Raw genomic sequence first — 21,519 nt, forward strand, 5'->3', positions numbered from 1 at the left:
TCCCATTAAAACTGAACTAAATCTATGATACAAAAATAAAACGGAATTTCCATCGATATTACCATCAGGTTTCTTGAGTTTAAACAGAGGGTCATCCTCTTTAAGTAGCCTTGGTAAGAACTTATTTTGGCCTCTGGCCTTAGTTGATTACCAGCCTTGACAGCATGTGGCTAGTATTACCTTCACTGTGTGTGTGTGTGTGTGTGTGTGTGTGTGTGTGTGTGAGTGAGTGTGTCATTGCAGAATGTCCTGTAGACACCTACTGTAATTCAAGTCAATGTGGCAATAATTAGATTTTGACAGCCAATCATATTTTGTTGGTGGGTTGTGGGCAGGATAATATACCAACATCTTCCATCTCCCGTCCTCTCCCATGGGTGTCCTCAAGGTTCAGACCGTTGTCATATCTACCCTTGCCACAAATGGCTCGAGCCCGTTTTCTATTCTTGTTGCTGAATGCACAACTTGCCACAGAGAAACACCACTGATCATTTTTGTTAAATTTTAAACATAAGAAGGTCCTTTTGCCCAACTGATCAAACTCACCTGTCATACTTTAATTCTCACCAGAATATCTACTCATCAACTGCATTCCAAAACCTCTTGAAGTCCTTAAGGGTGGTATATTTAGGTTTATTGACCAGCAAGCGCGGTATTACCGCTTGAGAACCTCAAGAGGCAACAGTGACTCATTGCAGCTTGAACGAAGCTTGGCTCGGCCGACTCGAAGACTAAACCAGACCAAACCCCTCCTGAGGACACGCTACAAATATCATCATTAGTGCTCTTATTCTTTTGTAGAGCAGCCATCTCCTAACCCAAGGGTTGCTGGCGTGATCCTGACTTCAGGTGATCGGATTAAAGTGTCCTTGAGCAAGATACTCATGACCCCAGGGTTGGTAGGCAATCATTGGTGTTCTTGTAATGTGACTCCTTGGCTATCAGGCAAGAGTCACGAACCACATACATTCATATCCTGTGTATGTCTGTTACTAAGCTAAACAAAAGTCCCTGGAGAACGGTTTCGCTGCACTACTACAGTGTCATGCTGCGACTGCAGTTGTCATCATGGACAAATAAACCCAAAATATGTCATTTGTGTTTTATTTTCCCCTCAAGTCATAAAAATGGAGCTGAATCCAAATATGTGTGTCTAAGAAAATTCTGCCCAACATCCTAAATCTCCACTAATGAATAATAAAATCATTGCGGTCTTGGTGACTCAGGGATCACATTTTTTCGTGAGGGATCGTCTACAGTGAAGAACACAAGACCTGGTTGACATCCCAGTACAAGGAGTCATTATTAAGTTGGCCCCCTTGCAGGTCAGGAACAGTGCTCATGAGTAAGTCAAAGTTTCATTCCAACTTTGGCTTCTATTTAACTCTATAAGGTCATGACTCTGTATGTAATAGAGCAAAGTAATAGCCTGCAAATAAATGCTCGACTGATATACATTTAGAGTAATTCTGATCATAACCAAACAAAAAAATACTGAATCCGTTCCCAGCTATGAGTAATGCCTTAATGAAAAATGGGGAAAAACTATATATGACGTAAATGTTGGAAGAGGAAGAAGCCACAAAATCTATGTCACGCTCATTGTCACTTCCTCTCTTCATGACATCACTGTCATGGTACTGCACACCTTGTGCTGCGCTCATGGTCCCACCTTCCTCTTGGAAGCAGAAATTTGGATCTCATAGCTGGGAGAGAAGCAGGTGGACGACCCAGTGACAGGAACAGAACAACACAGTCACACATGCAGCATAACTGCTGCAGTATACAGGTGGTTTGGAGAGGAAAAAAAAAATGACGTAAAGTGGATAAAGATTGACAACATACTTGTTAGCTAACTTACAGAAATTACACCCCTATATTGTGAGGAATTGAATATGTGGTACTCAAAAATACAAAAATGACAGAATTGAAGAACACAAAGGAGACTGAACTTGAAAATGGTTAACATAACTCGATGATGTACTTCGAACACTTTTCTTTAATCAGCTTGAACATATCCAGTATTTGCATGTGGAGGCTAATCTTGAGTGAAACCTAACTGCTGGTGACCTCTTGTCTGTGGTCTGTTAGGTGTTTGATTGAAAAACTGTGAGTCAGCCAAATGCCACGCTACGTAAAACAGACAGTGGTGCTGCGATGTTGCGACACCACCGCAAACCTAAATTGGGCACTCCTGGGGGCAGTTTCCGGTATACTGAGATGTACTTTGACCTTAAAACTAACTATGAGTTCCCATGACAACAGAGGCAATGAACCTGCCTTACAGTCATCACCACACTGAAAAGCAAAGGGCGCATTCAAATTTCCACTTGTGCCAGCTGACTCATCTGAGCATTCCTGTATTTGATAGGGGCCTGGCTACATGTATGATGGTCCCATAAATGATGACTTCATTGGCTATTGACTTTATTCCAAACAAGAGTTACTTATTAAATGTTCCATTCATACATACTGTTCATACAGTAACAACGTAATGACAGAGGACACATTCATACATAACATCACAACATTCTAAATCAAGTTTCACTCTGGAAAATGAACCAAAAATAATTCTGAGATGTTGCTACTGTGGAATATTTTATTTATTTCTTTAATTTTTGGTAGTAATGCCAAAGGCAGTGCTTCGTGAAATGAGATGACATTGAGGGAGCCTCATTAGCTGATGTTAGATCAGCTGCATATCATCCTTCTTGATCATGTGAAAAGCTATGACAGATATTACCAGTGCATAAAACATATTGGGTGGTTGGGTTGGTTAGGAACACTCAAGGGAACAGGCCAAGTCTGTGCTGTTCTGAATTCTCCCTCTTCTGCTGTTCACGTGTGACTCAACAGATGGGGGAAACTATCCCTGAGCCACTTGCCCTCTCAATAAGTCCAATCTACCTCAACCATCAGCTGATCTCTCTCCTTGCCTTTGCATTTTAAATGCACGACAACCCATCCAAAACAAGACACTCATTCCTTCGGTAGGTTGAATGTGTTTGTGTTGCCAATTAATGGATATGTTGGTTGACACAATTCACTGTACACAATTGCATCAATCTGGCCTGTTTCATTTCCACATCATCACGCGTGTGCAGCTTGAAATAAATAAAAACTGTTGCGATCTGAATACAAGTGTTCACAAGAAACACATTTTAATACACTGCCCGGCCAAAAAAAAAAAGTCGCCTTTAGCTTTGATTACGGCACGTGTTTTCTGTGGCATTGTTTCGATAAGCTTCTGCAATGTCACGAGATTTATTTCCATCCAGCGTTGCGTTAATTTTCACCAAGATCTTGTATTGATGCTGGTAGAGTCTGACCGCTGCGCAAAGCCTTCTCCAGCACATCCCAAAGATCCCAATGGGGTTAAGGTCTGTGGTGGCCAATCCATGTGTGAAAATGGTGTCTCATGCTCCCTGAACCACTCTTCCAAAATTTGAGCCCGATGAATCCTGGCATTGTCATCTTGGAATATAACCGTGCCATCAGGGAAGAAAAAATCCATTGATGGAATAACCTGGCCATTCAGTATATTCAGGTAGTCAGCTGACCTCATTCTTTGAGCACTTACTGTTGCTGAACCTAGACCTGACCAACTGCTGCATTCCCAGATCATAGCACTGCCCCCACAGGCTTGTACAGTCGGCAGTAGGCATGATGGGTGCATCACTTCATCTGCCTCTCTTCTTACCCTGATGCGCCCATCACTCTGGAACGGGGTAAATCTGGACTCATCAGACCACATGACCTTCTTCCATTGCTCCAGAGTCCAATCTTTATGCTCCCTAGCAAATTGGAGCCTTATTTTCCCAGTTAGCCTCACTGATTAGTGGTTTTCTAAAGGCTACACAGCTGTTCAGTCTCAATCCCTTGAGTTCCCTTCGCATTGTGCGTATGGAAATGCTCTTTCTTTCACTATTAAACATAGCCCTGAGTTCTACTGTTGTTTTTCTAAGGGCAGAGGATGTTGTTATGATGCCATGTAAAGCCCTTTGAGACAAACTGTTTGTAAAAACGGACTATATGAATAAAATTGCCTTGCCTTGCCTTTTTCTTCAATTAGATTTCACCAAACGTTTAAGTGATCGCCGATAACGATCAATCAGGATTTTTTTGCGGCCACATTTCTTCCTCAAAGACAATGGGTCCCCACTATCCTTCCAGTTTTTAATCATGCGTTGGACAGTTCTTAACCCAATTTTAGTACTTTCTGTACATCTCCTTCGATGTTTTCTCTGCTTGACGCATGCCAATGATTTGACCCTTCTCAAACAGACTAACATCCTTTCCACGACCACAGGATGTGTCTTTCGTCATGGTTGTTTAAGAAATGAGAAGCAACTCATTCCACCAGTCGGGGTTAAATACGTTGTTGCCAGCTGAAAGATAATCGCCCATGCAGTAATTATTCAATACCTATTTGCTTAGCTAAACCCAGGTGGCGACTTTTTTTTTTTTTTTTTGGCCAGGCAGTGCATGTTAAATATGTGAACAGTGGCAGGGGCCCGGGACAGAGTTTGAGAATCTCAAGACTGAACCTATGCCTGGTTCTCACCAACCCCCTAAAACCAGGTGTGCCCTTTAAAAGCAATAGGTGAGGACTGGCCGAAGACCCTCCCTTTCTCAAAATGTCCACAGTAACAACATTCTAAAATTGGACAGCTACGTGCGCCCGCGCACACACACACACACACACACTATATGGGAGATTGACAGGAGGCCGCAAGTGTGAAAAAAGCTTGAAAGATTTCACTTCTCGTTTACATTGTGAAATTATTAGAATCCATTCTACACTTCCTCTTCTGTCATACCATGGAACACTGAGGTTACCCGCTGGAACCACTGAAGACTTTTCCAATTTGTCAGACTGATGAGAAGTTGTGATGGCAGGCAGGGCAAGAGTGCATCCGGTGAAGCAAACTGGCATGCCTGGGCAAAGCCACTGCCAAAACAGACAGACATGTGCTCTCGACCTACTACTAAACATTCTGACTCATCCTAAATAGCTGTTTACCTGACCACGGCGCTGGATGTCAACGCTATTTTTGTTTGTTTCTTCAGTCCTTTTGAAAACCGCTGCTGCTATCACTTCACTCCACAGTTACTGAATGGAACAGCAGCTCAATGATCCGTCTTGTGGTGTACAGCCAGAAAAAGAACTGACAAACAAATCTCTGGCAGGACTTCAGCTCAGTTGAGTGATCCCAGTGTCTAAGGTGGCTGGAAACGCCTTGTACACATTTGACATGATGATCTGGAACTCATAAAATGAAAGGAGCACCTCACAGGGATTTTCCTGGGTAATTTCCAGTGAAAAAAGTGTGAATGTGAGATTATCAGCTGCATAACCAGCTCACTGAGGTCCGGTTTATTCAAAATATTGCTTGCAATTTAGATTGCTTTCATTCCCTCAGCTTAGTTAATATACAGTTTTAATAGATGATGCTTTAAATATGTTAAGAATGGGTCTCATGTAAGGACATTGTTATTTTTCATCTTGAATTCCTACCACTTTGTGCGTGAGGTGGAATAGCTGACAAGAAACGGTCGTAGAAGGGAAAAACGGTCGAAAAGTGAGCTTTGAAAAGTCCGGATACATTCAGGCGCACTTGAACCCAGATTTCATTGTCATCATTTTTCAGGGAATACTTTTAGATATAAGCAAAAGTACAATAGAAGCAAAGTAACTATCATTATTATTATATAATACCTGCATGTTTTTGGTGAGATTTGAATTAAGAGAATAACCCCGTGTGCAATAAAGTCTGGCTAGCTAAGCAGTTACCAAACAGAAACAGAAACCACAACCTGACACCTCGGCAGAGAACCAAACAGACATGAAGTCAGTCCTGAGTCCCTGTGTGGCTCAGAGCTTCTGTTGGCTGCCCGGTAGCTTCCTCTCCTGGCGTTTGGGACAGGCTGTTTGAGGTTTGCTGTGAAAAGATGATCCAGACAGCACCAGCACATGGAACCGATTGTCTATAGGTGCTCTGGGTTACAGGGACGCTGCTTTACAGCCACACTGAGTGTAGGCAGATCCATCAATAAACAGACTCTTATCACACACAGACATAAACATTCAAACACCCCTCTGTGTCCTCGGCCAACACTGAGCTGCCCCCTTGCTTATTGTCAACCTGATGTTTTGGCCAGTCATTAATTTTCTAAAATGCTTCTTGGAAAGAGTGAATGAGAGACATGTGACAGTTCCTCTGCCAGGCCTCCCTTTGGAAACACATGCGGGGCGGGACAGGGGGAAAACATCGGGTTGTGAAATCATCAGCGGGGCTACTAGTGTCACACTGTTGCTCAATCAAATCACTGGATGGGAACAGTTACATCACTTTCAACATGACAATATTTTTCACTCAGCTGTATCACGTTTTCAACACAGCGTTGTACCACATCCACCTGATTTACTACTGCTGATTGGATGCTCATCAAAGTCATTTATCAAAGAAAACAACACATTTTCTAGTCCTGATACCACAAATGTTTATTTACATATTATTAGGTGCTGGATTTTACTGGCTTTGTGCCTTCCATGTGTACCTAGAAGTCCACTTTTTGTACTATTTTGATATTTTATGGATGCAACAATTTGTCATCAGTAAGATCTTTGACAATCCTCCTGAGTGGTTCCCAAGTCAGGATCTAAAATTAAGCATGACTTTGGAAAATCCTGTTGAACTTGCAAAATCTGTGTCTGAGTCTTGTTAACTCAACTATAAACAGGTTTCACATCCTATTGTTCTGTTTTTATTTATGTTTTTTCACTTTAGAATTTAAGGATCATGTCTGCATGTGTTTGTTGTGGTTGTTTTTATTGTTCTGAAGCATTTTGTAATTTCTGGCTATTATTATTTGTATAATTTTGTCTTGCTAATTTATGATTGGCAATCCTGTGAAAGGGGTCCCTCCTCTGAGGCTCTCCCTCTAGGCTTCTGACATTCTTCTCTGTTAAAGGGGTTTTTGGGGCAGTTTTAAAAGAATGTTTTAAAGCTACCGGAGCCAAATTCAGTTTTTTTTTTACTGCATAGTTTGGTCTACATCAATAAAATGTTACCTGATTATTACTTAGAATAATCAATATTTGCAACACCTGGATCTACCGGGCCACCTTACAAAGAGAATATCAAAGATGAACAAGCAGTCTTCTTCAATACCCACAGCTGCTTTTTAGCACGGGTGTTGTGTCAGATATGGTGATGCAGCACATCAAAGCACATGGGTGAATGAGAAAAAAAATGGCAGTTGTAGAACAATGCTAGATGAATATCAGCAGTCGCAAAACAGGTAGAATATCATGCAGCAGTTTAAAAAACGGAGATTTAAAGCCAGTGTTGGAATGTTCCCTGTGTCGGTCTGTCTGCCATCGTGTCTGTACATCTGCCAGCAGCAGGGCTTTAATTATGAGGCCCAGGTTATGTGCACGCACACACACACGGGAGACTTGCTTCCCACATATCTCTAACACAGTGCCTCACAGTTCCGCTGACTAACCAGTGGCACCAGACTTTGGCCTGCGGCTCCCTGATTCCAGTAAATGTCTTGTTATGCAACTCCTGACAAGTGTCACCCAGTCTGAACTGCACTCTCCTTCCTTCTCTCTTAATTTTTGTCTGAAGAAGTGGGTGATTAGCTTCTTGTGGTTTATGGGGGGGTGGGTGGGGGGTCCAGTTACCCTTCAAAAAACTCCAAGCATGGCCTGTTGTTTTAAAAAGGCAGAAACAAAAAAATGGACAGGCAGGCAGGCGTCTCAGGCAGGAAATGGGGAGGAGGGTGAGGAGAGAGGGGTCCTCTAGCACTTCGCCTGAGAAACACAGCTGCCCCTCATGTCTTGGGGCAATGCCAAGGTTGGACTCCTCAACTGCCTCAAGGGGGTGAGAGAGGTGTGTGCGTGCGTGCATGTGTGCGTGCATGCATGTGTGCGTGCATGCGTGTGCGTGCATGCGTGTGTGTGTGTGTGTGTGTGTGTGTGTGTGTGCGTGCGCGTGCGCGTGCGTGCGTATGTGTAGAATCAGGAGAAACAGGACTGCTGTTTTATCCAGCTCTCTGTCCTGCTGCTAATGTACATTTAGCTTTGTTTCTAATGTGTTATCACCAGATCACCTCTTTGATCACTCAGGGTCAGAATGTCTTCGTTCTGAGCGTCACGTATGTTTAAACCTTTATGGGAAACAATTTTACAGATACTCCATCCATGTTACCGAGCAAGAAACGCAGACATCTGTCCAGGAAGTAGAACTAGAAAACTAGAAAGCCCTCAGAGAGCGTAAACCTCCACCAAGGAAAACTTTCAGCTGCTGGTTATTTCATGCTTGCTTTGGCCCTTAATTAAAGCCGCAAACAGCAATGAGCAGACCCACACACCCTCGCGCACATCGGACTGTGTGGCCGTTCTTTTTAAAAAAAAAAATTTACCAGAGGGCGTAAACTACTACATGCACTGTGGTGCAAATATCACTTCCACTACATGGCGCTACAGAACACACAAACAACTGCCATTTGTTACACAGGGCTTAGGTCCTCTAACCACGAGGTGGCGCTATAACCATGACTTAAATTGTAGATGTCTTCAGGCTGGGACTCAACAAACGTTTGAGTGGAAATGCTCTGATCGCTGATCATGTGAAGTCCAGTTAAATCAATTTCACGTTCTACTGTGAAATATCAAAAATAGCCTTTTTATGACAGTATTGCTGTTAAATGAAAACTCAGTTTTCAGTTTATAAGGCATTGCTAACTTAAAATATTTTGCAATTCAGGCCACGGCTCTTAAACAACATATTCTGATTAACTTCTCCTGCATTGGATTTGTTGATTAGTGGCCAAAAAAAGTCAACTACACGATGCAGCTGCAGCAGGTCTAATCAATTTAGAGACACGCCCCAAAAAAACCTTTTCATTAGCTTATACCTAAAAAAGTGTCATTATCACAAGATTACAACAACACAAGTAGCTATTTGCATCTCAATCTCCCATCGTTTTACTGTGATCACGACCCGTGGTTTCACGGCTCTTCATCTCAGCGATACCTACAGTGTTTACTGAGAGAGGGGCTGGAGTCAGCGGGTGCATTTACATGGTAATGACCCACGTGTCACTTGCTTACAATCCGCTCTGACCTACGTGTTTGTCTGCTCAGTTTGTTTTTAGTTCTGTGGGAGTGTTTACCAGAAAAGCCTTAGGAATTTCAGGTCAGGAGAGCATCCTGTACAGAGAGAACCTACGACCCAATTGATCCCATTGCTGACATCAAAGCTGCGCTGGCTGAAATCAAATATTTATCCTGTGGTGACACACAGAGAGTACAGAAATACAAGAAAGGACGGGTTTTTGTTGCACTGCATGAATGCATGTGTTCAGTTTGTGTTCTGCTGAAATGCAGAGTACAAACAATTATTAAAAAATATATATATAAAAGCATGGGAGCACATAAGGAATAAAAAGCCATTGTGGCAGAGAGCATGGGTGATGCATTATCCATGCCATCTGCTCATCTTCCAGTTGGTTGCCGTCTTCTGCAAGGTCCTCTGTCAAGTCCACTCAGAAAGCTTCTCCAAGCTGGTCCCACCTGGCACAACTGTCCTCAAAATTCACACTGTTGCAGACGGTCTGAGAAGTGTGGAGGTTGTCGTGACTCAGTTCAGACACGACTGACTGCGGAGGATCCGACAAGCTCGCCCTCGAACAATAACAGGGCAGACAGACTTAATCAGAGATCAGTGAAAACTACGGGCGCCTCAGCTGTGGAGAGCTTTGTCTGCAAATGTCAATAACGGTTGACTTCAGACAGAGTTTTTGGGCCCGCCATAAAGAACAATTGATATAATAGGCGCTGAACCGCTTTGAGTTATGTCATAATAATCTCTGTTGTCCTGTCACCACAAGATTCTGTCTGTGTGCGACACCTCCACAAACCACAGAGCCTGAAAAGCCCTCGCTCTGATTTTATTTGGTGTGAACACCTTTGTGCTCTGGACTTTTTGCAACTCTGGCCTTGTAATTAGGGATGTGATCAACACAGGTTCTGCTAGTTGTCACATCAGAGGCTTCAGGGAAATGTGCGTCTCGTCTTTCATCGTGAACCAAAAAAAAACGGCAGTTCAACCACAGATTGAGAAGCACTGAACTTCTTTTATGGTTTAGTTTTGAATCTCCAATCCTTAATTGTGATGACGACTGCAATGTAATTTACATATTTACGTGTACATGAGAACGAAATGAAAAATTAAACATCAGAAAAACGCAAGTTGTTACTTGAACTCGCCCAATTTAAAGGGTTTAAATACTGATTAACAAACCTCACATAAGAAGAAGGCACGGCCGGCGACAAAATGCCCAATTTAGACTGTGATATCTTTATAACATGAGCGCTATTATCGCCTCATGTCCTCTTTGGCCCTCAAAGTGAGCTCCCTCTAAGGAGACAATGTGTGATAGCCCCCCTGTGTGGAACTAAGGGGAGCTCTATGAATAAATCCCCCCGTGCTAGTGAATGGCACTATGCTTTCCCACAGTTTTACTCCATCTGCACCCCCCACGGCAGGATAAGAGGCAAGCCCAGGCGGTAGCTCAACGCCCGCTCTTTGAGTCGCCAATCACACAATAACTAGAGGCCCTGAGAAGCGCCACTGTTTATTTAGGTGTATTAATGAAGATAAAGTAGCACAATAAAGACCGCCGCTGTGTTTGTCACCACTGCTTCGCAGAATGTAAATGATTTACTCTTGTAGGTTATGATGCTGGCAACAATGAACTCATGCTGCTTTGTCGGAACTGCACTCCGACGTATAATAACTTGACCTATTTCCATCGTGAATGACATCAACATCACAAAAATAAGTACAAAATATGTAAACAAATAGGGAAGACACACATTTCCTCCGAATGCAAACAATTCCTGATTCATGTCTCATCTCCAGGTGTTACCACATTCTGCCTGTAGAGGTGAGAGGGAACTGTTACTGCAGAGTGTGAGGTATCTACGTATACTTCTTATTTAACTTTTTACTCTTCCTCCTTCCATTCATTACACTTACTGTATACCCTGCTCTTTAAATATTAAAAACCGTTGCTTTAGTTTTGTGGATCTGCGCAGCATCGCTGATTCTTTTTATTTTGCATTACTGCACGTCGTCCCAACTTACAGAACGGATTTTGTCCAAAATGGATCCTTTGATGCATCCATGTCGTGTTAAAAGCTTAATTTAACCTGCGGTGAGTTTTTCAAAATACATATTTTTCATTTCATTTGATGTTAGAATCATTTAAAATTGTTTGAATTACATGATATTACACTACAAGTTAGGACTACTTTTTGCTTTTATGGTTTGTGTACACTGAAGTCTGTACTTATTTTTGTACATCTTAAATCATTTCCTTATAGATCCCACATTCCTTATTTGACTAAAAAATGTCAGAAAACCTGTACAGAGTTGGGAAACGAGGAAATTCATCTGAATAAATAGCCCTTTAATTTATTAAGAAATTATTTAGTAAGCGCAAAAACTTTCCGCTGGCATTTGAGATGGATGTGTCATCTCAGAACATGACTCAAAGATTGGAGGCTGCTCTCTGACACACGAACGCGCCACAACTGCTTCACATTTCATCTGCAAGTCAGCAAACTTCCAGCAGGGGGGAAGTCCCAGTAACCTTGTCATGATGGGGCTGAAGGTTCAGGATGATTTCCTCCTGGGCAAGTCATCAGTTTACCACCAGGCACACGACTTACAACGGTCTCCAGTTTGCACGATAATATCGACCCGTCATCAGTATCAGCAGATATTGGTCAATTTTCAATATCTTTGTCGGATTAACTCATACTTGCATCATCCCAGTTTTCATCCTTCTGGATGAACAAATGACAAATAACAATGCCGTAAATACGACTATGGAACTTTTTCAAATTCACAGTGTCTACAATGTACTGAACACCACATACAAAATCTGTTTATCATATAAAATCCTTGTAATAAATGCACATGGACATGGATAAATAGCAGTATTGGCAACTCAGCTGTAAAATATCGGCCTATGGGATATTTCGATACCTGCAAAAAAATCGAATATCTTGGCTGCCCTCTTTACACCTTTAGTTTAAATTAATGCTGCACGACTAATCAGATCGTAATCTCGATGTCACCCTGTGCAATTACATAATTATGTTTATATTTAGGTTTTATTTTATGATCACGTGTATATGTTGGCAGTTGAGAAATGCGCTCCAGATCATCAGTAATTTGGATACACGTGATACCATTTCTTTATCATATGGCAGAACTATACCCAATCATTGCTGGATGACTTTTTCACCAAGTCACGCAGCACCAGTTTTGACAGCATGCCTGTCATACCACATCAGGCATTTAGGCCCCCCTCTTGTGTTATGTTTTGAATGTGTCTGGGGTCTCACTGGTTCCTTACCACATACTAACAACACTTCATTGAAGCCCAGTAAGAAATGCTGATTTAGCCTTAATTCTAACACAAAGAGTAGAAGTGTTTCAAAAAAACGCAGCGCCATCCGCGCTTTTAAATAAGACACTGAGAGAAGCAGTAAGGTAGAGAGGGGAAAATGAAGCCTGTTGAGTCAGCAGACTCATATAACAACAGGGACAAGTCAGATGACTGTCATGGTCCTGGTAGCAATTGGCTGGTTTACTGAACTGCCGTGAACTTGAGGGATGACAATGGATGGAGACTTGGTTTCATGAGACAATGAGTGGAGTAAATGATACACAATTTAACATGCACTACTTGCATCTCTTAGTGTATAGCTTCTTTATGATAGAGCTAAGGGGAAGGGGGGGGGGTGTATACAATCATGAGAAGAAAATCCTGTAGTGTGTATGATGAAAAATAGACCAACTCTGACCAAAGGGAAAAAAAATCATTATATAGGCACATAAATGAGCTATGTAACACCACGGAGAAGCCATAACTCCCCGTGGGCATATTAGAGTGACACCACGGGAGATGAGAGAACTGTATGAAATACAATAGAGTCTCTCACAGTCCACTGTTGAGAACCACAATCACTGCCACACTCGTCACTGGAAAACTTTGTTTCAAATCTGGCAGAGGGAACGGCTTTATTCATGCTGTGAACTCCCATCACACACACACACACACACACACACACACACACACACACACACACACACACACACACACACACACACTTAGTAACATACCTTCCATCCTGCAGAGCTGTTACTGTCCCCCTTGTCCTTGAAATAAGGCACACTCTTCACCATCCAGTCATAAATCTGAGACAGAGTTAATCGGTTCTCTGGAGAACTTTCGATAGCTTTGGTTATGAGGTCTGCATATGACATATTCCCCCACGCGTTTCGACGGGAGGAGCTGCTCTTCCTTTGGGCAGCGGCGGCAGCTGCAGCCGCGGCCGCCGAGGAAGACGCGCCGACCGTGGAGGAGAGCAGAGGCACCTGCTGCTGTTGCTGCTGCTGCTGCGGATGGTGATGCTGGAGCTGCGGGTTCGGGTGCTGCTGATGCTGCTGCTGCTGCTGCTGCTGCTGCTGCGGGGGTTGCTGGTGGACGCAGTTCTCCTGACACTGGAAATCAGAGCACAGGATGACCGGCTTCTGCTCCGGGAAGTCCTCGGTCTCCTCCAGCAGGCTGAGGTTGTTGATGAACTCGACGTTACCGGCCGGCTCTTGCTTCACAGACGGCACCGGCGAGGACGTGTTGGAGTCGCCCGGGTTGATGAACTCCGGCCGGGGTAAGGGCCAAGTGCATGACCGGGGTCGAGATAGAGGCTCAAAATCCGGGTCGATCTCCACCAGGTGTGGCTGCTGAGGCGCTTCCGCCATGGTCGAGAGGTGATGGATACGAATGTTACAATGTCATGTAAATGCGACTAACCTGACGGGGCTCCAAAGTAACAATTTAGCGGATGAAATGTGAGTGAACACGAGATAAATCTGTCCACGTAAGAAACGAACTCCGTCTGGGCGCAAGTCTGCACTGTAAGTCACATCCCAAGCCGGTAAAAAAAAAAAAAAAATCAACGGAGATAAGACATATATATTTAAAAAAAAAATAAAAGGGGGCCTTTGATGTGGAGAGAAAGAAGAGTCCACTGGTTTGTGTTAGTGATCCAGTGGTGCGCTCTGTCCGTGCCGCCTGTTGACTCTGTGTTGATCAGCATGTGAGGACTTACTGGAACTATCGTCTGTCAACTGACACCGCCCACATTTGAGTGACAGCACAAATCGACCAATGAAAGCCGATGTAAGAGTTGCATGAATAAATGGTCCCGTTTACATTCTTTCGCCAAGTAAACATCTTATCTGCCGATGGAAGAAAGTCAGAGAGTTGTGTTTCAGGATTAAAAGTTATAAGCTTTAAATCCATTTTTAGATTAGTGGCCAAGACGGAAAAAAAACGTACTTCTGGGCATATAGAGAAGACGAGAATCTATAATCTGAAGCAACGAGTTATAACTCGTTCCCATCATTTAGTTATTTGGATGTCCAAAGTTTTTTCATGTTACTCGTGAACATGAGGCGGAGCTTGAGCAAAAATTGAAACCAATTAAACTAAGGCAACAAGTTGTGATCGAGGCTACAAAATAAATAAATTGTTGATTGTTTATGAAATGGATCCCAGTAAGTTGTTCCCTTGACAACCACTTCAAGGAGTCCATGAAAAGTACTAACCATGATGTATGTAAGACATAGTGAATACATAAGACACAAGGCTCACTACATATAAGCCAAGCGTGAAATATACAGTCGTAAGAAATATGTATTTATAAATGTATATGCGCATACAGCATTTTTTTTCTTCAAAAAAACACTTAGAGGAAGAATCAGAAAGCTTCACATCCGTGGGAACAAGTTTAATCTCAAATTAACTAAATTGAGGGAACATATTATGTCTTGTGGCCTCAAAATAGTAATGAATTCTTCCTATAATGATACCTTTTTCTCTCCATGGCCCCTCCAGGGCTCCATACCCCTTGTTCCATCTCTCGTGGGATATTTTCTACCACAAGCACCCTTTGATACCAACAATGAACTCATTTTATATCATTTTTCATCAACACTAGGCTTAATGGTGTGGCTATTAAAGCTACATTAAGATCTGCTATTAAATTGCTCGTGCGTATTTCGTTTAAAAACTGTATTTGCATATTTACGAACCACAACTTATTTTAAATTTGCGTAAATTTTACAATCAGACTTCACTGAAACATGATCAAGTTAAGAGTAGCACAAAAGGAGCAGCAGTAATACTGAAAATATGCGTTTCTGATCAAAGATAGATTACGTGGCTCCTCTGTGTCATTCTTGTAAAAACTAATGCAACACAAGTTTCTATCAAGCTGTGCGTTTGAAGGTCCACGGCTAAATACGGACTTTACTGACATCTGGTGGTTATTATTTGGTACTACAACTAAACACAGCGCAGGTCATGACTTCCGCATTGAGCATTTTTTCTGTTAAATACAAAATAACTGAAAAACCGGTTGTTCTTTTTTAATCAGCTGTGTTTTTAATCAATTGTCCTTATCATCTGCAAAGTTTTGGAACGTCTCAGGTAAAAGATCATTTCAAATCGTACTACTTCCTATTCTGACTTTCAAAATAAAACCACACATCCCATTCATGCCTTAAATAATAAAATAATTAATTAATTACATGAAATTGAATAAAATTGAAGCAAGCCTGTTACTTACGTATATGATTGTGATAAAGCACGTTTATTGCTCATTAGATTCATGCTTTATTTATTTAAAACGAACTATTTCCTGTATTATTGTGACCTCCACTGGGTGCTTAATGTATGCGTGAAAGCGCACCTAAGGCGATTTACCTGACAAATGGATTTCACAAGACGTTGGTAAGAAGACGGAAGTCTACAACACGAAGAGACTTAAGACGCTAAAGAAAATAAGAATCTCAGTTTCAGGACTCGGAGTAGACGGCTGAATTCTTTTAAAAATATGTCCGCCGCTTCCTCTTTGGGGAAGTTTTGTTTCATTCTTCAAGGAGATGCTGATATTAGACATTTTGTACTTGGTTACGTAGACGGATCTCCACGTGACAAGGTCATTTTTTTGTGCTGGCGTGGAACTGAAAGGCTGTAGAGTCCTGCAGGATACAGATCGAACTATTAAACTACAGCACAAAGCGGAGTTTAGATGAGCAGGAAGTACATTCTCGACCCTGCCTTGCCTTCAAAGCGCCTTGTGTATTCATACATTTACTTTGTTTTAATATTGCATCATCCGAAGAGCTTTCACAGTTTGAGTTTTGTTTAATTTTTTTGTTCATATTTCACAGTTCCTTGAATCATCATGGCTCCGCATCCTGTAACCCAGGCAGTCATCGACTTCTCTGCCGGAGCAATAGGTGAATTAATTCTCTCCTCTCCTGATTTATTCAAAATTAAGCTAAATGCATTTCTAATACTCCTCATGACTCTATGATCCACTGTCATGATGCACATGCAGAATCACCTGTTGGTGTCGTTGTGGGTGTCTCTTGTGTAACCTCCACCGCTGCAGCGCTCACTGATAAATTAGAGTTTCACCTCAAAATGAAATAAAATAATCATTGTTTTAACGATGCTTCTGAGAGATAGTGGTATGTTGCGGTCGGGCAGAGCCATAAAACAATAGCAACATGAAAAGTGTCCAATAGAATACTGATACTTTCATTTAAATTGATTATATTCCAACTGCATGCCTTGCAGCGTCCAACAGACAAAGTCCTGTCATCATAAACAGCCAATCATATCTCTCATTTTAAAAGGTGTGCTGTAGGCTCGGGCTCCTGACAGCGCATAGATTGTAAAGGGAGAAAATATGCGACTCACGAACGCACGATCCTCTTAATCTTTATTCACATAGTTAATTAACTCTCATCTGTAATTGTTATCAGATAAAGTGACACAGTCGTTTTATCGTGACGCGGGTTTCAGCAGTGTCTTAACTTTACAAGCTGGCTGGCACACGATCCTATGGGTATATTAACATGAAAATGATTGCTATTATTATTATTATTATTATTATTATTATTATTATTATTATTCATAAACACACATTAGTGGAATTCTGTATTGATAAACTGTTGAATCGCCCCCCCCCCCCCATGATGTTTCATAGCAGGACAAGATTTGTTTTTGTTTTTTTTTACAAAAGCTTCATTTTGCCAACTTAGTGTTCTAATTCAGAATATCTTCTGAATCTTGACTATTCAGAAAGACAGTCGAAGGTATCTGCTAGGATTTTATTATTTTATTATTATTATTATTATTATTATTAAAGAATATTATGTGAAACGATTTGGTAATATTTTCAGTTTTTCATTTGCTCCCAGAACGTTCGTATCTAAAAAGTAAAAACATTTTAAAACAATGTGGTGTGAGACAACAGTTAATAGATCAGACATTCAACAATGCTTCCAAAACTTTGTTTGTTAAGTAAACTTGAAAACATTATTTGAAATGATTACTCAGTATTCAAATGTTCTTTAAATACTAGATTAAAATGTTCTCTTTGACATCCTGTGAACTCGTGTCAGCCGGTGTTTGTAGAACATTCGTTGCTAGCTGGGATCACCAGTTTGACTTATCTGAAATACAAATGCATTTCAAGTTATCTGTAGCTCGATAATAGATATCTACAGTGGCGGTTATGGGATGTTCCATTAAGAGATACCTACAAGGTCATTTTACCATGGCACGATTTCAGTCTAAATTATCTGGAATGTCTTTGCCATGAGTCAAGACATACTGGTAAATATCGTAAATAGAACAAGGTCGATATCCTGAAGCGCAATTATGACCAGTCAGAATTATAGTTACCTGCAATGGCAGTCTTATTGGTCACAATGTAATTACAGATATATATAAAAGCAGAGTTTTGTCGGATCAAGTTGAAAATAAATGAATAACCAGTCTGGCTATTAAATGTTAAAATCTCTCGCATTAGTAGCCCATCTGTGGAAGAAGTAAATGCTTTGGCTTTGGTTTACGAGATGCCATCATGGTGGGTGTCAGAGCTGACTGAAGTTTCATTTGAAGCCAACATCAACTGTTGTTCCGGCTGTATTTCCCAGTAATAAATCATCTGTACATGAGAGTTGTAATGTTCAGGTTTTAGCGGATCTGTTTGAGGTGGTGGTGTTTTGTTGTCATAGCTGTAATTTCATCTGTAGATTTTTCAACCTGTAACAGATTTCTGGGGCTGATGGTTGTTAATATTGTTGAAGTGAAAGTGCTTACACATGGTTAGCAAATGTACTTAATGTAGTGTTACTATTAATAGAGTTATTATATCATTATTGATGTTTTTGTTGTGTATGGATTGCCATTAAAACATCCTACCAACATAAACCTTTTACCTCGACATACAGTCTCTTCCTGTGTCATGTCATGTTAACTGCGGTGTAATTTGCCTCTCCAGCTGCTACTCCTTTTATATAATCTTGTCTTTTTTTAATCCTTCCTCAGGAGGAACAGCTTGCGTTCTGAGCGGCCAACCGTTCGACACCGCTAAGGTGAAGATGCAGACGTTCCCCACCATGTACCGCGGCTTCATCCACTGCTTCCTCTCCACCTTCAGACAAGTGGGACTACGGGGCCTCTATAAGGGCACCAGTCCGGCCCTTGTAGCCAACATCAGCGAGAACGCTGTGCTCTTCCTGAGTTACGGTCTCTGCCAAGATGTGGTCCGTTTGGTGTCCGGGATGGAGAAAAGCATCGAACTCAGGTTTGACCCAATAAACAACTTGAGAACTGGGCTAAACTATTCTGAGAACTGGATCTTTTGTTTTCTCAAGATATTAACCATTTATCATGCGAATTGTGTTTTCCTCTTGAGACATTGAAATTCTTATATTGTGATCTTTAAAAAAAAAAAATCACCTTTTCTTTAGAAATTAACCTTTTGTTTTCATGAGCAATATTCACCCACCATCACAAGAAATTAAGATTGTTATCCTGAGATAATGAAATAATGAAATCGTAATCTTGCAAATATGGCTGTTAGGGGCTTCCATATATTTTTCTCTGTTGACTTGTTTTGTTTTTTTTAAAGTGTATTAGTAATTATCATAAATATTGGTGAAAAATAACTCTGATTGTCGCTACGTCGGAGCAGCACTCTCCAGAAGGCCTGTGCAGGGTCTCTGGCCTCCATCTTCTCATCTTTGGCTCTCTGCCCCACTGAGCTGGTGAAATGTCGCCTGCAGGCCATGCATGAGATGGAGGCATCTGGCAAAATCACTGGTGGACAGAGGAGGTCAGTGTAATGACAGGAGATATTTCAACGAGCAGAATGTCAAGTAGTTGATTGACACTTCTATTACCGTACATATATTTGTGACTCCAGCACGCTGTGGACAGTAGTGAAGACAGTGCTGAGGACAAATGGTCCCCTGGGTTTCTACCAAGGACTCACATCTACCATAGTGAGGGAGATTCCTGGCTACTTCTGCTTTTTTGGGGCTTATGAGCTCAGTCGGTCTGCATTTGCTCAGTACTTGGGCACAGACAAGGATGGCATCGGTATGGTTAAGTATTTTCCATATTTTATGTGTGAGGAGTAGTTTGTGATGTGTTCTGCCTTCATAAAATTATCTTGTACTCGCAGGTGTTCTTCCTCTCATGTTCAGCGGCGGTTTTGGGGGAGCTTGTCTTTGGTTGATGGTCTATCCCATTGACTGTGTGAAGTCCAGGATCCAGGTGTACTCCTTAGCCGGGAGGCAAGAGGGCTTTATGAAGACCTTCATGGGTGTCATACGTAACGAGGGTAAGAGTTGTTTATAGATGTTTATACTCAGTCAGATATGCAAGAAAAAAAACCTGAATTAAAAACTACAAATTACCAGGTTTATAGGGGAAAAATGACTTTGAAAAGCTGGAATATTGAGTCTGGATGCATCATGTTACCATCGGTCGGAGCTGGAAACTCTTCTGTGAGGTTAGACCTTTTAAATCAGTTTGTTTACCTTTTGTAACCATCTTTCCTCCACAGGCTTCAGTACTCTGTATTCTGGTCTTACTCCCACCATGATACGGACCTTCCCCGCCAACGGAGCGCTCTTCCTGGCTTATGAGCTCAGTCGCAAGTTTATGATGGAGACGGCTGGTGTCTGACGTGAAGGATCATTTCACTCTACTCCATCAGTGCCATGATGAAGCCTTTCATTGTCTTAAGCTTCGGTAAGATGGGACCTCAACATGATGCAGTAATGGTGTATTTGGTATGACTGTATTTTAAAACGTGAACTCATCGCTGCTGTAAGGGTGCTAGCCACAAGGATGAATATTAAAGTTTTAGTTTCATCATTCCTCAGTCTTAGCGTCATAAGACAATTTTTACTGCACTGTAAGTTATATCTATTTCATTGTATTCTAGCACTAAAAACACCTCTTAAATCTTTGAAAAGTTAAGGGTAATGAAGAGGACTCCTTAATCATCAAATCAGAAAGAATTATGTCATTGAAGTTCCACAAATTTGTAAGAAAGAAAAAAACCGTGGTGTCCAGTTTTGTCTTTTGTTTGAGAGATCAGCCACGCTTCAAATCTGGATTAGGATGAAAAGGTTGTGATGTGCAAATGAACTAGTTTCTCAGCGAGATAAAGCTTTTCAACTAGCCGATCCTACTTGAGTATTCAGTACTTTATTCTCGGTTTCATGTTTAATCCCTTTGCGTTTCTATTTTAGAATCTTTATTTGAATATGGCAACGTGCTACCTCTTCCCTCAGTATTTCTATGATCACATCAGAGACCAATCAGCCAACACCTGTCTTGAAACATGACGTCACCCATAGCAACAGGGTCAACCCCACCCCTTTTGATTTAGATTACTCTCAGTTCTGCAGTCAAAGTTGCTCTCAGCAGCTTTGTGAATCGTTTTTTACAGGAATCCCTTAGCGAGAACGTTTTAGTGTCATTTAAGAGAACTCTTGGAAGAAAGCTAAAATATTTAGTTCATGCACGTGTTTCTATGAAAAATCACCATCTAATCAGCACTAATGATATTCAAGTGTACTGTTAAGATTCTGACAGCTTGACTTTGAAGTAAAGTGAGGAAATGCTGGAGAAAATAAAAGTTGGCTGCAAAAAGATTCCAATTTTAGAGTCGTCTGCGTTGGTTTTTTTGTTTTTGTTTACACTGGTTTTAATTGTTTGCCTCAGAAAAAAATATCTGTATTATTAGGATGCAAATATCAATGATGAGTAAAAACAATCCTGAAAAATAAATAATATACTGTTCTGCAACAACTATGAATAACTATTGTGTCTTTTTAAGTCAGAATATTTCTGAATCCCTGTCCTAGTCCATTTTTGACCTATATTTTGGTTTATTTCTAAACAATACAGATAATCACGAATTCCAGTGTTAAAGAATTAGGAGTAATCTTGCATTATTTCATATAAACAGATTTTCCAACCCACCATAAAAACTGAAAGCTTGACTGTACATAATGTTGTTTTTTTTCCCGGTTACTTTTGATTCAA

General features: G+C 41.3%; 2 protein-coding genes across 4 annotated transcripts in view; one reads left to right on the plus strand and one right to left on the minus strand.

Moving 5' to 3' along the window:
• The window catches only part of foxo1a (forkhead box O1 a), a 30,196-nt gene extending 16,025 nt beyond the window's left edge, over positions 1-14,171 (minus strand). The window contains exon 1 of the mRNA XM_086216488.1: positions 13,212-14,171. Within this exon, the coding sequence (XP_086072614.1) occupies positions 13,212-13,850 (639 nt within the window). The 5' untranslated portion in view covers positions 13,851-14,171. The remainder of the gene's footprint in view (positions 1-13,211) is intronic.
• A 1,628-nt stretch (positions 14,172-15,799) lies between these two features.
• On the plus strand, positions 15,800-21,466 carry slc25a15a (solute carrier family 25 member 15a). 3 transcript variants are annotated; one of them, XM_086216495.1, is made up of 7 exons: positions 15,800-15,885; positions 16,329-16,397; positions 18,502-18,760; positions 19,151-19,291; positions 19,382-19,557; positions 19,643-19,801; positions 20,027-21,466. In XM_086216495.1, exons 2-7 carry the CDS (start codon positions 16,343-16,345, stop codon positions 20,146-20,148), a joined length of 912 nt encoding a protein of 303 aa, XP_086072621.1. In that variant the 5' UTR covers positions 15,800-15,885; positions 16,329-16,342; the 3' UTR covers positions 20,149-21,466. The 3 variants fall into 3 exon arrangements, with proteins under 3 accessions (XP_086072621.1, XP_086072620.1, XP_086072622.1); XM_086216494.1 differs by having other exon boundaries at positions 15,869-16,236; XM_086216496.1 differs by having other exon boundaries at positions 15,869-16,093.
• Positions 21,467-21,519: the final 53 nt, after the last annotated feature.

This window comes from Aulostomus chinensis, chromosome 10 (assembly GCF_037954235.1).
Source record: "Aulostomus chinensis isolate RoL2024-O1b breed Wild chromosome 10, RoL_Achi_v1.0, whole genome shotgun sequence".
Classification (NCBI taxonomy): Eukaryota; Metazoa; Chordata; class Actinopteri; order Syngnathiformes; family Aulostomidae; genus Aulostomus; species Aulostomus chinensis.